The sequence below is a fragment of the Mesoplodon densirostris genome, chromosome 5, assembly GCF_025265405.1.
Source record: "Mesoplodon densirostris isolate mMesDen1 chromosome 5, mMesDen1 primary haplotype, whole genome shotgun sequence".
Classification (NCBI taxonomy): Eukaryota; Metazoa; Chordata; class Mammalia; order Artiodactyla; family Ziphiidae; genus Mesoplodon; species Mesoplodon densirostris.
The window spans coordinates 128,543,790-128,563,093 of record NC_082665.1 but is presented as its reverse complement, the minus strand read 5'-3'; the positions used below and the strand labels follow the sequence as shown (position 1 = coordinate 128,563,093).

The window sequence follows — 19,304 nt, the reverse complement described above, 5'->3', positions numbered from 1 at the left end:
AGAGAGAGAGAGAGAGAGAGAGAGAGAGAGAGAGAGAGAGAGAGGTGTGTGGGTGGGTTGGGGCGGGGAGTAGCTGTCAGGCACCTGCGCCCAGCTCTGGAGGATAAAGGACCTAGGCATGGAAGGAAAGCCCCTCTCCTGAGCCTCCTGGAGCAGCTCATTCCCAATATCTCTAGTTTCCGGACGCATTTCTCCGCCTCGCGTTTCCCTTAACACCACGAGCCGCTCATTCCATGCAAGCTAGCTCCCAGCCTCCCGCGTTTTTGCTTCCTTCTCCGCGTCTGCGTCTCCCGCCCTCTCTCTCGGCCCCCGGCCGGCCCCGCCCTCGGCTCCGGCTCGCACCTCTCCCGATCCGGTGCACCTGAGGCGGGCGCGGGCGCGGGCCGCGTGCGGAGTGCCAGAGGCGCGCCGGCGTTAGAGAGAGGCGCGCTGACGGCCACCTTCAGCCCGCGCCCGGGTACCGCGCCCCCGGGTGCCGCACGCCCGGCGTTCAGGGACCGTCCTCCGCCGCCGCCGCCGGAGCTACGGGCGGGCAGCCGTGCGCCCCGGGCACCGCCAGCCCCGGCGGCCGCTCCTTCCGATGCCAGGGCCAGGGCGCCGGGCGGCCGCCGGCAGGAAGATGAAGGGCTCGGCGGGAGGAAGGAGAGAAAAGCTGCTGGGCTCTCCGAAATCTCAGCCCGGCCGCGGTAAGTTGAGCGCAAAAGAGGTGGCTCGGCTCGGGTGGTGGAGTTGGCGTGGGGTGCTGGCCACGGCGCTGGGGGTGGGGGCGGTGAGCCCCTGCGGGATGCGAGGCGCGCGGAACGGGCATTGGCACGGTCCGTCCCCGGGACCTCCAGACCCCCGGGCCTCCAGCCCCCGGACCTCCCGCCCCCACGCTCCCCACTCCTCCCCCCATCCGCGTGCCCTGTTCTATCCGTCCCCTCCCCTGCCTCTTGCCTCCTCTGTTCCGCGCCCCGCTGAGAGGTTGCGGGGCGGGAGTGGAGAGCGTGGAGATTGAGGGTCTCCGGACACAAAGGCTGCCGAGGACCAAGGGGTCGGGGAGGCAGAGGAGGGGCGAGGGGGTCGGCCTGGCTCTGGCCGTCGCCGTCGAGGGCCGGGCCACCCGAGGCTGGACACCCCGTCGCGCGTCTCCTGTTGGTTGCTTGCGGGGCGCGCTCCCTCCTCGGGAAATCTGGCGAAGTTGTTGGGATAAGAAAGCACAGCGGGCCGGCTTCCTGATTGTCTTTTCATTTTCTTCCTTTCCCCGCGAGAAGCAATTGAGCTATGGGAAGCTTCTCTCCAGATGAATTATTTTGACTTTTAGGGTGGGGTTGGGAGGCTGAGGATAAACCAGCGCCCCTGGGTCGGATCGCCCTCCTGGGCAACTGAGACCGCGTTAGAAGTGAGAGCGCAGGGTGGGTGTACCCTGCGACTTCTTGCATTTTGGGAGTTTTATTGTGTGTGCAGATTGGGGTCAGAGGAGAGCAGTTGCGCCCAATATGGTGTCACCCCTTGTGGGAAGCCCAGTTCCTCATCTGTCCCCCTTATAATTCAGAGTTGGCCGCATCACGTGCTTCTGGAGGCCGTGTTTATGTCTGCTTTAGCCTGAGCTGCGGCTAAAGTAAGGGGCAGTGAGCTGTTCCTGGGTGTTTGAGTGTCTCCAAATTCTGGAACCGTAAGCCGACTTAGGACACTATCCTACATTCTGTAGGTATAACTATGGACCCTCGTGCTGGCGCTTTTATATGACATTCCTGTGGTGCTTTCTGAAATGTGATGGGGAGATTTCTTTTGAGGCAATTTGCTAGTTGGTCTGTTAAACGCGGTTTTCACGTGTCCACTTAATTCTGATTCACCATGTCCCCTGCAATCGACTGAAAGGTGTCTCTCCCTCTGGGTTTTCATGCCACCCTTGGCCTGTCCTGGCTAATTCAGTCACTATTCTCTGGTCTCTGAGCATGAAAGGCAAATATGGGTCATTTCAAATTATGTAGATTGATGCAGCACAGCGTGGCTGAGGTTTGATGCAGTTTCTTCACGTTTCCTTCCAGATGTTCCTCAGAAATGAGTTTTGGGCCTCTTGTCATGGAGCTAAAATATAGACTGGGGGAAAGGACAAATATCTTGAGTTAATGTATTATCTGAGATTTATTTATTTATTTAAATTCTTTTTTTCTAATTTCTTTTTTTTTTGGCTGCATTGGGCCTTTGTTGTTGCTCGCGGGTTTTCTCTAGTTGCGGCCAGTGGGCTTCTCATTGTGGTGCCTTCTCGTTGCGTGCAGAGCACAGGCTCTAGGCATGCAGGCTTCAGTAGTTGTGGCACTCAGGCTCAGTAGTTGTGGCTCACGGGCTTAGTTGCTCTGCGGCATGTGGGATCTTCCCAGACCAGGGCTCGAACCCCTGTCCCCTGCATTGGCAGGCGGATTCTTAACCACTGCACCACCAGGGAAGTCCCTGTCTTAGATTTAAATAAATGAAGTTTGGAAGCTCTCTGGATTAGGAGAAAGTGACCTGAGACAAAAGTTAGGGCTTTTGGACTATTTTTGCTATATGATAAAGTGGCTAAAGGACCTCTGGGGTCACTTAATGATGATAATAATAATGATAGTAACAATAATAATAATAGTAATAGTGACACCAGACATTTGTTTCCTGTTCACTGCATACCAAGTAGTGTATTAAAGGCTTTATGGGCCCTGAAAATACATAACAATTCCAAGAAGGCAGTACCTTTACCATCTCCACTTTGTGGATAAGGAAAGGGAGGCTTCAGAGATGTTAAATTTGGAAAAGTTCCAGAGTCAGTGTTTTGGAACCCCAGATTGCTGGACTCCAAAGTTTGTTCCATTAACAACTACATGACCTCTTTGAGACTCATTTGAAAAGTGAAAGGACAACCTGTCTAAGTTCTAAATCCCATGAAAAGGTAGTAAGTTGATGACAGTAACACAGATTGATTCAAACACAGCTATTTCAAATGTATTTTTAATGTAACAGAAATGTGGAACTCGTGACTTGAAATCAAGTGAAAATTGGGTGGCATTTATGTAATTCAGCCTGCCAGCTCTAGAGAGGACTAAAGGCTGAGGTCTTGGTGTTTACCTTGTTGATGTTCCTCCCTTGAGCCCATTATTATAAATCAGTAATAGAACTAAATATATTATAGCCCTGCTCTTAGAAGTGTGTAATTTATAACATCAAACCTACCTTTGAATGACTCTATAGAGTTATCCTGAGGTCTACCTGGACACTGTCCTATTTCAGCCAGCTTATAATTAATGTTTAGGTCCTAACAGGATGTTGAATTTCTGTTGAGATACTAGCAGCTTGTTTTAAAAATTCCTCTTTGTTTTCAGCGGTATTTCCAAAACAATTACACCCCTTGTTGTGATTTGCTATTTACTAGGTACAACAAAAGTTCAATAATGAAACATGTTTGCAGTTCAACAAAACATAGTGTTTCATCTATAATGACAACTCTGGCTAAAAGATTCACATCTAATCTAGGGCTTATTTTATTTGAAATTTAATTAAGACATTGAGTTTCTTATTGCTGTGCAAAGTGTATGCAGGTGGCTGAGTACACATCTTCCATTATTTTCTCGTAATCTCCAACTTTATAAATTCATTGCTTGTGAGTTCTTCAGATAAGCTTTGTCAGTGCCTGTCTAAAGATTTTGAAGTTTTTAAAACTAAGAGCAAGAGCAACAAAGATGTATTTATCATGTTTCTTCACAAGCTGATATTATGCTTGTTCAGGGAATAGTGATAAATCACAGATCTGATTTGCCTGCACTTACAGAATTACCAAATAAAAGTGTATAAATCTATTGGAGTGCTATATTAATATGTTAGAAGTGGGAGCAGCTTTGGGAAATAGAGAATCTTTGAGGAAGATTTTACTATGTTTCATTGTATTGTACTTGCATGGTATCTTATTGTTTTCAAATAAAACTGTATTTCTCTGTACCAGTAAACTAATGGTTATTGCCATGTTTTCTCTTTTGTTTTAGGGTTAAGTTGTGTTTTCTAGTAGTAACTTAACATTGCATGGAATATACATTTGTGTCTTTCGATATAGTTGAAGTCTTAAAAAAACATATTTTGCTGACTGAAAATAATACATTTCTGAATATGTAAGGGTTTTAGCAGGAGTATAAAAATAGAATAGTAATAATTTGCCTAGAGGTTTTGTTTGTTTTTTGAAATAATGAGGTTGTTACAGAGACTAACATATTTAACCTTAGTAGTAAAATATTGAAACTAATTATAAACTTGAATTGCAAAATACTTTATGATAGTGGGAGTCTTATAAATGAGTTACCTTATAATTACATGAACATATGTCTTCCCATGTTTCACGATTTTTTAAGTTCAGTATTTGCACAGTAAGACTAATAGCTTATTTGATGGTATTGGTGATTTGAACAATCACATCTCTGAAAAGTGATTTAAACTCCATAAGCATCTGTGTCACACTGATATCACAGTTTGAAGAAACTAATATTGGGGAAGGATTTGTAATTTTGAATGTTTCAAGAGCTGAGAACTCAAGGTAGATGACACTTAGTTTTTTGACAAGGGCTCTAAAGTGAGAGTCTGAATAAAATGAAGCCTGTAGGTTGACAATCAAGCAAGCACTTAAATAGCCTCTTAGGAGACCTAGATCAGCACAAATAGACTGCAGGCCGAAAATTCAGGAGTATCATTAATCTTTTGACCAGTGGATAACACATTGGAGATCAATTTTAAAATTCCAGTACATTAAAAATGTATAAATTTATACCTTCTAGGGCCTATTAAAATTAGCAATCACTCCCCTTTCTGGAATAACCCAACCTTAACTTAAAAAAATAAAAAGAAACTGCAATGAGAAAGAAATGTAAGGATATTGAGGGGCAGAGATGAATCAAACTCCTTCACCAAGTCTTTATTCCATTTAAAATGTGACTTTAATCCTATCTAGATAATTCTAGACCACTTTTAGCATTTTGTCTAGACTGAGTATGAGTTTTAAAGAGTATCTTACTCCTAATGTACTGATGCACTTGGAGAGGACACCAGAACACAGTTCTAGAATGGGACAGGGACTTCTAGACCACTTAAAGTCTTGGATTACTTTGTCTATAGTGTCATCCAAACAAGCAAGTGTGTAGCACTTCTAAACAGGTCCTTTAAGTGAGAGGTTTGCAGTGAAGGAGGGTTCTTATTTACCTTCTGTGTAGTTCTGTAGCCCATCTTTCGAAAAACAGTACCAATCTTGGACTATCTTGAGTTTAGATCTATGTGTCTCCAAGAGAGGGAAAAAAATATTACTATGGTGCAGCGTCAGGGAAGTCCAAGTGAGGATTTTCCTAAGGATTTCTCATAACATGGGGTCAGATGTTTTTGATTTAGTTTTTTTGTGATCTTGTCCTGTGTTCTGTTTTCATATCCAAGGAGTTATTCATTGCTGTCTTTATAATGTATTATTAAAATTTATTAGAGATTTCTTTTTCCTTTAACTATCTCTCATCTACCTTCATGAAATGAAAGGAAAGTGAATGAATGTTTCTATACTATCTTTACTTTTACTTAAACAGATGAATGGGACTTCCCTGGTGGTCAAGGGGTTAAGACTCTGAGCTCCCAATGCAGGGGGCCCAGGTTTGATACCTGGTTAGGGAACTGGATCCCGCGTGCTGCAACTAAGAGCCTGCAGCCAAATTAATAAATAAATAAAAGAAAATAAGTCTCCCTCTCCGGGAGTCAAGCCATGTTATAAAACAAAAACAAAAACAGAAGAATACACAGGAAACTCCAAAGGGCATCTTAAAAAAAATCGATATTTTTAAAACTGCATTTTGTTGAGAACAACTTCTGAGAGTTAGTGTCCATGTACCAAATCTATCCAGGTTACCTAGAATTTAAGAATAAACGTTTCAAGTGCTGGGTTGAGTTCTCAGGGGTTTACATATTTTACATTCATAGTAAAACATGACATTAAAGTAGTAGAGGTAAAATAGTCAGTTAACATGGTGTAACACTTAAGAGTGTGAACTCAAGAACTAGAATTCCTGGGTTTCTCTCCTTGCTCTGTTTCTTAAAAGCTGTGAGAAGTTCGTGAACTTACTGTTCATCTCTTTGCCTTGGTGTCCTCATCTATAAAATGGTGATAATAAACAATCTATTGCATAGATTGATTGAAGACTTAATAAAATATATATGGTACTTTGTATATTTGAAGCACATATAAAGTGTCTAGTGTACTAGTGTCTAGTACAAAGTGAATATGCCGTAGATGTTAACTATTTTTAATTATCATCATGTATTAGCTTCCTGTGGCTACTGAACCAAATTACCACAAACTTGGTGGCTTAGGACAGCAGAAATGTATTCTCACAGTTCTGGAGGTCAAAAGCCAGGAATCTGTATCACAGGACTGAGATCAAGGTGTTGGCAAGGCTGTGCTCTGTCAGGATGCTTGAGGAGAGAATCTGTACCTTGCCACCTGCAGCTTCCGGCGGCTATTGGCATTCTTTGGTTGGTGGTCTTATCACTCCCCTCTCTGCCTCTGTCTCCCCTTTGCCTTCTTCTCTGTGAGTCTAAACTACCTCTGCTTTCCTCTAAGGACATCTGGGATTGCATTTAGAGCCTGATATTTTATTGCTGATAGATCAGGATAATCTCCCATTTTAAAATCCTTATTTTAATCACATCTGCAAAGACCCTTTTCCCCAATAAGGTGACATTTATCAGTTCCAGGGATTAGGATCTGATGTAATTGGGGGGAGTGCACACTATTTTGCCTACCACAATCCTCCTCCTCCTATTTTTATATGGTATAAATGTATAAGATAGCAGAACCGACATAACTAAATTGTGGAAAGTGCAGAAAGGATGAGAAATTTCATCTATTTTAAAAAGTATATTGTCTGAATTTATGTTCAAATTTTGACCAGACTTGGATCATAAACTTCAGGGCAATTAATTATTTTCTGTTCGTTCCACTTTACCATAATGTAGCCAATAACTATTTGATGAGTGATTATAGAATGCTGGTGCTGGGGATATTATGGATATGTGCTTATAGAATGCTGGTGCTGGGGATATTATGGATATGTGCTTATAGAATGCTGGTGCTGGGGATATTGTTGATACCAACACCAGCAGGAAAAGCAGGTTAGTGTGTTGAAAATCTTTTCATGTGCTTATTGACCATTTGTGTATCTTCTTTGGAGAAATGTCAGTTCAAGTCCTTTGCCTGTTTTTAAATTGAGTTGTTTGCTTTTTTGTTGTTGAGTATTAGGAGTTCTCTCTATATTCTGGATCTTAATACCTTATTAGGTATATCTGCAAATATTCCCCATTCTGTATGTTGCCTTTTTACTCTCGTGATAGTGTCTTTTGATGGACAATTAAAAAAATTTTCCAAAAAGTCCAATTTGTCTATTTTTTTCTTTTGTTGGCTGTGCCTTTGGTGTCATATTGAAGAAACCATTGCCTGTTTTTTAACCTTTTTTTGTTAATGGGTTTAAAATGTTTTAAAAAGAAAGTAAAATATTGCTAAATTAAATTTTAAAAAAAGAGAGTAGCATGAGAATGAATAAACTACAATTATAGACTAAAATATGAATGATCTCCCAAGCATAATGTTGACCAACAAAGGCCAGAAACCTCCCAAAGCATGATTCCATTATATAAAGTTCAAAATTAAGCAAAACTAACTTAATGACACATCATAGTTATTGGTGAGAGAGGGGGCAAGGTGTTGGAAATACTGTTTCCTGATCTGGGTGGTGATTACATGGGTCTCTTCACTTGTAAAAATTCATCAGGTTGAACATACAATTTATGCATTTCTCTGTATTTGAATTATATTTCAAAAAAGTTAATCAATTAATCATTGAGAAGCTCATGATATGAAGAAAATTCCTTAAGACAAGGAAAGATAAGTAAGGAAGTACTCCAACCATGCTCTAAGGGAGTATCTACTGGGAGGACATAGTCCATAACTTTGACCCAAGTTTTTAAACAACCATCAGACCCATAGAAGCATGTATTATCAGAACTCTGTATTGTTAAGGAAAGAAAGACCATTCCTCCTACTGAGACTTAAGATGACTTTCCCATGAGTCTTCATGGAGTGGAAGCTGAATGGCGCAGTGAATAACATCCTTGTTCTTTACGTAGAGGAGACTTTCATAGCAATCTCTCTTACAAAGTACTGAGCAGTTTAGTTACTGGATGCCTTCTGGTCTGACTTAACTTCAGACATTTCAGTCTCTAGAAGGATGGGAGGGCTCTGTACCCCTTAGACAAGGCTGTATAACTATTGCTCCCTGTAGTGACACTTTGGCCATGGTTGCTTGGCAATGAGTTGAGTCCATGTACTTTGATCAATTCCCAGTGCTGATATTCTTTGTGACGAGTTGAAAGCTGGAGTCCCGTGGCCTCTTTTGGGAACCTGAGGAAATGGATACCTTCCAGGAATTGTAAGCCTATCTCTGGGGTAGGAGTAGTGGGCAAGTTGATATTTGCCCTAAGAATTAACAAGTAGGGTACAAGGAATGAACTTGGATTTCCCTTGATAATGCAGTTCTTCACAGGTCGCCCTGAGCATCAAAAATTGAGATAATAATAGATATAATCCCATAGATAATAATCCCATTATGGGGGGGCTATGTTTTATTGATCTTTCTACCGCCTGCAGTGCTTGTCAGTGCCTTGAACAAAAGAGGTGTCCCAAAACATTTGTTGAATGAATAAACAATTACATTCTACTGTGTGGTAGACATAGAATTTGTAAAAAATTGAGGTAAATAGCCTAAAGATACTCTGAAAATTGCCTTAAATACAACATAATAATTTCTCAGATTTTGATATGCTTTGTCATTTTCTCTCTCCTGAATAAAAGAGACACAGCTCTGTTACTGGTTAATTGATGGTTTTTAGTAGGTTGAGTAAAGTTTTTTAGCATATCATAAAGAAGAGGAAATTGCTTTCAAAAGACCATTTTTCAGTTTCCATGAACTTTGGCGAGCACTTCGCATTTATAAAAATTCCTTTTTAATTAGTGGCATGATTCTTAATTATTTATTAATCATAAATTATGTCTGATGCCAATGTATCCTTCTTTGACTCTCTATAAATAAAAAATCTGAACAAATTAATCTGAAGAGATGATTCTGGGGAAAAAAACAGTTTTCTCTTTTAAGATCATAAATTAGAACATGTCTTCTTAAATTTTCAAAGTTGAAGAGAAACTATTCAGAATTCTGAAGAAGTTAGAAGAAATAATTCCTTTCTTAAAAGATTGCCTACTTTAACAAGAGTAAACGTTTTTCCTAATTAGGATATTTTAGCATGCATAAGAAAATTTGATAAAAACTAAATAATATTCAGGATAGAAAAGGTTGCTATTACAAATGGTGGGGTTCACATTTACTATGTCCATTTAGAACAAAAGTTTTTTCATCTTTTTCTACTAATACACATATTAAAATCTTATATGGAAATAGTGTTTCACAGAATACAAAAATGACATGTGAAATTTCTCAATGGTTTCTTCCCATAATTAGGTGAGTAGGTGTTACCATTAACCTTATTTACAATTTTTTAAAGGTAAGGAAACAAAAGAAAGGTTATGTGATTTTGCAAGGTCAAATAACTCTCAGGTGATAAAGCTGAGTTGTGAGCTAAGCATGTCTGATTCAAAGCCTTAGCTTCCCTGTACTACCCTGAAAAGCTTCCTTTTTTTTTTTTTTTTTTTTTTTTTTTTGCCACATACACAGGGAAATAGCTTCTGTTAAGTCTATCAGACATTGGAATGATTTACTGGAGGACAGTGATAGTACATGAATGAAGTGGAGATGAGAACAATCAATAAACGATAGTATTAAGGGAACCCTAATGAAACTTTAATTTGAAAATTGCTCCAAAGTGTACTCCAGGATAGGCTTTATAACTATACTCAGATTCATTATGAAGATAAACTAATTTTATGCAAATGCTAAAGCGACTTTTACAGTGATTTTCTATACCTTGATGTGGTCCTTAAGGAAAATTGTCAGGCCCATTAATAAGTTTCTAAATTGATTAGGCTAATTTGGTACTCCAAAAGGCATCTTTCTATAAATTAATGCTCCCTATTACGTTCTGATTACAACGAATTGCTTGCCGTGCCCAAGTCTGAAAGTTTCGTTTCTGCATTTTTGTGCTTTCTCAGCCACTGGCTTTCCTTTTCGTCTTACCACATAAGAACAATGAATCATCTTATCCATTAAGCTGAGTTTGGAAATTCTGTGTTATTCAATGAATTTGTTGTTACTCCACCCCTGTGATAACTTGAAACCTGGCAACTTAACTACTTTCCCAAATGTGTTCATGATGCAAAATCAACTAGTTTTGTTTGGAGCAGCAAAGGGTTTTTCATCCTTATACATCAAATGGACTATTTTAATAATCGACATCATGTGTTTCAGAATAATAAAAGGTTTAAGGTAATAATAGCGAGTGATCTCTAGAGGGGCAGCATAATCAAATAATATTAGAAGGCTCTCAGTTTTTCTGACCTGAAGGAAACAGAAATGTGCCAACTGAGTGATCACGCTGATTATCAGAGTCTCTTAGGAATGCACAGTTATTCATTTCTATTTCATGAATTCCCACTCAAGAAGAGTCAAACATTAAAGTTGAAGTGTTCTTTGTTTCTAACAGTGAAAACACGAAATAAACAGAGGGACACACAGCCAGACAATGTATGCCAACGCAATGGGCCTCTCATACCCCCTACAGGAAACAGGGAAGATGACGGCCTTGGTATCTGCTACACTTTGAAAGAATTTTTGAGATTTCATGCCATTGCTTTGTCATTAAAATAAATAGCAATGAGTCTTGGAAGCTGGCTCTCACTGAGGGGTCAGTAGTAGAGTCTAATAAATGATGATGGTAATAAGTTATAGAAATTTGATTGATTGCCATAATGTGTATAGAGAATGTAGTGAAGTATGACCTTTAGGAGACTGCCAAGCACTATGTAATAGCTCTTGTGTCTGAAACCAGAATTGTGGAACTGATTCCAAGAATACGACTGTGTGTGTGTGTGTGTGTGTGTGTGTGTGTCATGTGTATCTACAAGCTAAAGATTGAAAGGTTAGTTTGAGGATGGCTTGGCATACTTTTTTGGAAAACCGTAAAAGGAGTTTGGTCTAAAAGAATAAAATAACCAGGTACACGTTTTAAAGAAGGTAATCATGCTCTTAAAGGTTTATTTGACTAGCAAAGGTTTATTTGACTCTTGCTCTATTAGTTCCTGAAAGTTTTCAGAAAATGTAACAAGTTGTAAGTGTTTGACTGTCAGTACTTTCCAAGATGACATTGGGAATGTCCCCAAAGAGGATATTGTTAAAAGTGATCAAGTGTTGTGAGTTTAATAATCACGGTAGTCCCAACCTCAGTTTTGTCATGTTGTTTGATCTCTTCTTTTGCCTTCCATTCAAGTAAAAAAAAGTGGTCCCATAAACAATTTTGAGAACTGAAACCTACATTAAAAATACCTTTTTCTTCAACATTATGCTGCCTTTAATACATGTAGCTAATCCTCTTTTCCATGAAAACAAATAAGTCATATGGCCAAGCACCATAAATGATATACACATTGGTTTGCTTATGTATGATTCATAACTAAGTTCTGTACTAGGGAGAGATTTACTGTCTCTCTAGGGCATCATCTCCTGTCATTTCTACTGGAATTCCTGCTGTCATCTCAAATCGTGTTGATCATTTTGCTCCTAAATGCAGCTCCACTTCTTTTGGACTTGACCCTTTCAATACCAACACTGTTCTCTCAGAATTTAACTATTTCTGTACATTTTAACAGCAGATACCAACCTTGACTTACAGTGACTTGCAATGGTTGCTTTGTTATTGTCATACATTAAGAATCATGGGAACCTTAAGAAAGGTCCTGTAGTTAGTATCATTACATTTCTTTTTCATATCTCACCATTGCTGAGACCAATACTAAATTCCATCAATATACCCAAGGTAGCAGAACACCTGCAAATATTCAAGGAAGATTTAGCTTCATTTGTGAGGAAAACACAAAAGCTGTCTATTTTATTTTTCCTTCCTTTATAAGGCTAAGACCAGCTCATTTTTAAGGAGGTATTGGGTTCCACAAGACAGAAAAGTCTCTCGGAAGTCACATAATAATATTTCGGTGTATGTTTTAACTGAGTTGAATCAGTTCCAGCCTCCTTGTAGCACTACCCAATGAGAGTAGATTTACAATGGCCACTTTGAGAAGTCATTCCACAATTACGTTTTCATCTTGTTCCCAATTATTAAGTCAAAATGGCCAACGATAGTTGTAGATTTTTTTTGTCCAGGGAGTCAAAGCATCACATTTTCTGCTGAATGATAGAAAGGGGTCATCTGCTTTCATTTTCTGGGTCTGGGCCTGGATTGTAACCAGTTGGTTTGGAGGATCATGCCATCGAGTCACTAAATCATATAGATGGTTCTAGTAACTGAGGAGATGAGTGTTTGCTTTGCCATTTAAAATTTCACTCCGGGCTTCCCTGGTGGCGCAGTGGTTGAGAGTCCGCCTGCCGATGCAGGGGACACGGGTTCGTGCCCCGATCCCGGAAGATCCCACATGCCGCGGAGCGGCTGGGCCCGCGAGCCATGGCCGCGGAGCCTGTGTGTCCGGAGCCTGTGCTCCGCAACGGGAGAGGCCACAGCAGTGAGAGGCCCGCGTACAGCAAAAAAAAAAAATAATAATAAAATAAAATAAAATAAAATTTCACTCCAACTGGACATCCATTTTCGGTACTGCTCAGCCATTCTCCCAGTTCCCAGTAGGTCCTCCTATAAAGGCCACTCTAATTTGGTCCTGTATGTCAAGTCTTTTGTCCAATGCCTGCTCTTACATTCAGAATGTGATCTGGATTCAGTTTCTCAGATGAAATAAAGACCATTAGACAGACACATCTTCAAATGTTCCTTCTTTCATTACCCATCACAGCTTTATTTACAATCATCAGATCACATTTTTCTCACAGAAAGATTGCTGTCCCAATGCCTGCTCACTTATTTTATGGTCACACTTCAGGAGGAGTTGCCTCTTAAGCACTTCATCCATCACTCATCCTCTCTATTAAACTTTACTCTCTCTTTCCATCTGTTCTCCCTGCAGACCTGCTCAACTCTGCTTTTTATGCAGAATAACTTCCTTTGAGCTGCTGTCCTAAATCTCTTCTTGGAATCATGGTCAAACTGTGGAAAAGGCAGCCTCCATGCTTTCCCTTCATTTTCTCACTTTAATTTGTCATGCTTCCGAGACACTTTACAATGATTGCACATGAGATTTGTGTCAAATCCAAAGGTCTCTTTTCAGTATCATTTCTTCTTGAACATGCTGAAATATTTGATGTTGCTGATTATCCTTGTTTTTTATTCAGCAATGCTTATTGAGTACCCAGTACTGTATAAGGTTACAAATTATAAATCTTGGAAATATGGATAACTTTCAACATTTTATCTCCAGGAACTTAAAGTTAACTGGGAAAGGAGGAAAGAAACCATTTAGAATAGGGCATATCCAATGTGGTAGTAATTTGGTCTATTTCCTAATATTTCTTCTTCTCTTCTTTCCAATCATCTGGAAGGATTACAATTCTCCACCCCCTGAAGTTAGGTTATGACATGTTATTTGCTGTGGCTGAGACCGTGTGAATGGAAGTGATGTGTCACTTTCTAGCAGAAGACAATAAAAGCTGGTGTGTGGTCTGTTAGGTTTTTTTCCCCTATCATGGAGACCAGTGGTGTTTCAGATGGTAGAGGCTTTAATAGCTGTGACCCTGAGCCAGGATGCATTAGAATGGAAGGCCTGCTGACCTGAGATACACATGTTGTATAAGCAAGAAGTAAGTCTTTGCTTCGAGTCGCTGAGATTTTAGGATTTTGTTACTGCATCACAACCTAGCATATCCTAACTGATACAGTGCTCTATGGTAATGTGAGTAAAGCACCATGAGAATATATCTCTGTGCTTTCAGGCATTGTTATCTGCACTTCCAAAGCTTCCTACTAGACTTTTCAAACTGGATGTTCCAAAGTCACCTTAAAACTCACCATGTTAAAAAGAAGTTCTTAAAAATATGAAAGTAATTGCTAAGGAATAAGTGAATTTAGCTGTCTTGCATCTAACTGAAAGGTAACAGAAGGTCTGTGAGAAAATCAATTCACAACCAACTATATATATTTCCTAACATACTTGTTATTGTGATTCATCGATACTCTGAAGTTTGTATTTTCTCCTTTTTAAACTTCTTGAAACTTAAAAACATTTCAAGTTCACTTAGTGATGTGGGGATAATGATATGCTTTGGTCTATTTTTCTTCGTATCTGAAAGCTTCATTGTGTTAAGACTGGAAAAGTACTATGTAATTATGTGTGTGAACTTCTTGATAGTCTCAATGATGGAATTTTCTTTTTATGTGCTAACGCTTATTCCTGCACTTTTCATGTAATTAATATCTTCACAATAATATAGGTCCTATTATAACTTGCTGTCTCACTTCCTGTCCATACTGAAGAGAGGACATTTTTTGGCTAGTAAATGTTTTGCTCACTTAATGGTAGCCTCTTATTTTGTTACCACTCTTGCCCCGTGTTCTTGATATTTAATATCATGCTCTCCTCTCTTTTAAATATTTTATGAAAGACTTACTTTGTAATATGTATAATTATATATAATCGAGGATAACTTTGAATTGGCTAGACCCAGAAATAATATCCCATTGGAATGACCTTATCTTTGATTTGTGCTTATAGATGTCATATATTCCTCTGACCCTGTATATTAAAGAGTTAAGCCGTAACATTCCCTATCCTTCCTTCCATCCATCCATCCATCCATCTTTCTTTTTCCTATCTATCTGTGTTTATCTATCTAGTCTTATTTCGATACTTGCAACCATATCTTTACATTTTCCTGGACTCTTAGCTTTATGATCTGCTGGGAAAGAGAATTGTAGCATAGAGGGCCTGCTGGATTCTCATTAAGACAGTAGTTTCTATGGCCATAAGGAAAGGACACCATTGTGTTTGGCTTCTTTTTTCTTCACTTCCTCTGCCTTCCCTATCTGCTGCCCCACCTCCAAGTACCCCATATAAAACTCTTTCTTTAAGAAATAAAGGTGATCCTATAGAAAAAAATCACACAAAGATAACACTCAAAGCAGCAATGTATATAAAATTTTACATGCCGTATTCATCAAACTATACCTCCTGTACAGTTGCAGTTTCATGTGTGGACCATCTTACAATGGCTCAATAATCAAGGGAAACAGGACATCTGTGATGTATAACACAGATGCTCTGGTTACATAGCATTTTCATGGTTTTGGTCTCTTGATTTCCACCTTCAGATAGTCCTTGGAATGCAAAGTAATTAAATCTCAAACTGCTTAGAATATGCATGTGCGCTTACACAGATGCATATATTATACATCCACAAAATAAAAGTTTTTATTTTTCCACTGTATTTTTTACATGCTTGTTTTTGGGAAAGAAATCAGAAGTATTTTCAGCCTACATGCAGAAAAGATAAATACTATTGAAAGGATAACACAAAGCATTTACTGAGTTATATGTCTGTTTGTTGTACTGTAGTTTTTCATGTGTCGTACCTTCTGTACTTTGTGATTTGGAAATATATTTTTCTTTTTCAACAGGCTCTATGGTTAAATTTGTGCTATACAGTTGTATACAGTGTATCCTAAATTTTTTTTTATTTTTTCCTTGGGTTAGGACTTAATGAACGTTCTTTTCTTATACTCTGCAAATGATGCAAAGTCATAATACGTGTTAGCTTGCTTCATATTTGATTTTGATATTCTTGTGGGTTTTGAAAATTTTTCCTTGAAATTTTCTTTTTTATTTTTTAATCTTTTTCTTCATCACCTTACTAATATTGTCCACTTTTTCTTAATTTCTTGGAATCCATTTAATATTTCTTCTTTAGGTTTTCATGAAACTCATTGACTCCTTGGTCTCAGTTACTTGCTAGGCCTCTTAAGCAGCTGCCACTCTGAGATTTTATTTCTTTTTTTGTACACTCTATTTTCTATTTCTTATACCCCATATCATCATTTTCCTAGATCTTACTGTCATTTTACTGGAATATATAACAAGAAACTATGTTAGAAATGATGTGTATGATGTAAAATAGATCTGCGTGTTTGCAAGACTTGACAACATATATCCAAAGTTTAAAAAATGTGTGTCATTAGAACTATACTTCAATTTAAAAAAAAAAAAGAAAAAAATGTATGTCATTAGAGATAACGAACATCTGGGAATTTCTTCTAAAATTCATTTATTTAATGAAAATATTACAGCGCCTATACAAACTTCATGATAAATCCATAGATGCAACATTTTTTGCAAGACAATTGAAGACCATATAGAAGGCCTCAGAATACAACACGATGGGATACATGAGGTAGCCAAAATGTATCTATTGACATTGAATTACACTTACTGTATTGTGAGGAAATAAAAGGAATCACAAATACATGTAGATTACAACATCTATTTAATTTTATAATTGTATGTGTATAATAAAAAGGGTATAGACAGTGCTATTCAGTAGGACTTTCTGGAATGAGGGTAATGTTCTATATTTCTTTTGTCCAATATGGTAGTCACTAATCACATGTGGCTATTGAACATTTGAAATGTTCTTAGTGTGACCAAGAAACTGAATTTTTAATTTTGTTAGTTTAAGTAACCACAATACAGCATAGGACTGCTTAGGTATAGAAGACTATTACATTCCAAGATGTTAATGGTGATTATTTCTATTAGAGAATCATTTGTAATAGGTTTTCCTTATGTTTTCTGTTCTCATCTATAATTTTTAAATGATATTTATAATAAAAACAATAAAGGAGGCTTTATTTTGACTAAAACGTGTCTGATGGATATTGTCATATTATCAAAACCATGGTATCTAAATCATTATTTAACATTTTAATAATATATTAAAGAGTGCTCATTTCCTTCATATCAACATCTCTGTCATATTTCAGAATTAATTAAATTTTTAAAAGTGATTTGCCTCTCTCGGGTCAAATTTGTGTTTTTAAAGGACAGAAAGGTATTTTTAATAATAGCAACAAAACAGGCAACATTTATTGAGACTTAGTGCCAGGCACTGCTTTACACGTATTAACTCTTTTAATCGTTATTGTACATACTTGAGATATGTACTAATACTTTCTCCATCTTACAGAGGAAGAAACTGAGGCCCAGAGAATTTAAATAGGTTGCCTAAGATGACTCAGCCAGGTGATCTGAGTGTGCAGCGAGAGAATCTGGCTTTCAAACCCAGGCAGTATAAAAGCGCTATAATGAGCATAACCATGTGTTTGTCCATTCATATTCAGCAGGGGGGGATAGTGAGAAGCAGGTGGAGCATTAGATTTAAACAGGGTTATGGTTTGGCCAATTAAGAAGGAAGAAAAAGCCAGAAAAAGGCAAGGGAGTGGAAAGTTCATGTGTGTTTGTGATTAGAATCATGGAACGGATCCGTAGATTAGTTCATGGAAATTATACTTGGTAAGATGGACAAGCAGAGCAGAAGGAAGAGGAACACTGAAGTGTAGGTGGGGATAAAAATTGTTTCAGTCCTGGTAGTAAAACATCTGAGCAGGAAAGGTAGGCAGTGGTGGCCAGAGAGTGGGATGTCTCAGATCTTGGAGGGGGTTCAGTTATTTGTACAATTAAGATTAGGGTATAAATGTGAGAATGTGTGGCTGAGGTAGGATGGGAGGGTAAGATCCCTCCAGGGTAAAGGAGTGAGAAAACAAGGCTTTAGAAGGGCCATCTATGTGCATGAAATCGCCATGAAGAATAATTTTTACTGGAGTGGTTTTGGAGAGAGTGATCCTGAGCCGGGAGCTAAAATCTTGCAGTGGTTTGTGGGTTACAGTGACAAGGACGGGCCCAGGTGCTACCGCCTGATGATATATGATGTTAGGATGATGTTAGGATGTGTTGCCATGTTCTGATGTTTATTGTAACACCAGCATCTACCAGGTAGTAGGCAACTGTATCAGGATGTCCTAAGTTCCAGTTGGGTATATTTCATGCACTTGGAGGGCTACCAAATAGTACAGAGAGTGCACTGTTACCGAGTCCAAGCTGCTACTACTCACTGCACAACAGGCTAATAAAATGAGAGATGAGGTGTTGGAGCAGGGAGTAGAGACTTTATTTGGAAAAGCCAGCAGACCACCTAGAACATGGTGGACTGGTGTCACATCCGGGGAACCATCTTCCCCGGATTAGAATTCAGGCTTCTTGTACTAAAAGTGGAGGCAGTATGGTTGGTTGTCACAAACTTCTTAGTCAGGAATCTTTTGTTCTTGTAGCTGTCCGCATAGGTCCATGACATTATTCCTATGAACCTCCAACAAGACAAGTGTTACTCTCTGTTTTGCAACTTTTTATCTCTATTTGAATGGAAAGTGTTATACCTTTAAAGGTGAGAGCCTTGAGAATGGCCTCTCCTGTATATTTCAGGCTCTAGGCAACATTCCTTTTTCTTAAAATTTATTTTATTAGTTTCTGCTTTATAACAAAGTGAATCAGTTGTACATATACATATGTTCCCATATCCCTTCCCTCTTGCTTCTCCCTCCCTCCCACCCTCCCTATCCCACCCCTCCAGGCGGTCACAAAGCACCGAGCTGATCTCCCTGTGCTATGCGGCAGCTTCCTACTATCTATCTACCTTACATTTGGTAGTGTATATATGTCCATGCCTCTCTCTCGCTTTGTCACAGCTTACCCTTCCCCCTCCCCATATCCTCAAGTCCATTCTCAAGTAGGTCTGTGTCTTTATTCCTGTTTTACCCCTAGGTTCTTCATGACATTTTTTTTTTCTTAAATTCCATATATATGTGTTAGCATATGGTATTTGTCTTTCTCTTTCTGACTTACTTCACTCTGTATGACAGACTCTAAGTCTATCCACCTCATTACAAATAACTCAATTTCATTTCTTTTTATGACTGAGTAATATTCCATTGTATGTATGTGCCACATCTTCTTTATCCATTCATCCGATGATGGACACTTAAGTTGTTTCCATCTCTGGGCTATCGTGAATAGAGCTGCAATGAATATTTTGGTACATGTCTCTTATTGAATTATGGTTTTCTCAAGGTATGTGCCTAGTAGTGGGATTGCTGGGTCATATGGCAGTAATATTTTTAGTTTTTTAAGGAACCTCCATACTGTCCTCCATAGTGGCTGTACCAATTCACAT

General features: G+C 39.0%; 1 protein-coding gene across 1 annotated transcript in view; it reads left to right on the top strand.

The window, feature by feature from the left end:
• The first annotated feature begins 580 nt into the window (after positions 1-580).
• ZNF385D (zinc finger protein 385D) overlaps positions 581-19,304 on the top strand; it is a 953,368-nt gene continuing 934,644 nt past the window's right edge. Inside the window, exon 1 of the mRNA XM_060100174.1 lies at positions 581-686. Coding sequence (XP_059956157.1) covers positions 581-686 — 106 coding nt within the window. The remainder of the gene's footprint in view (positions 687-19,304) is intronic.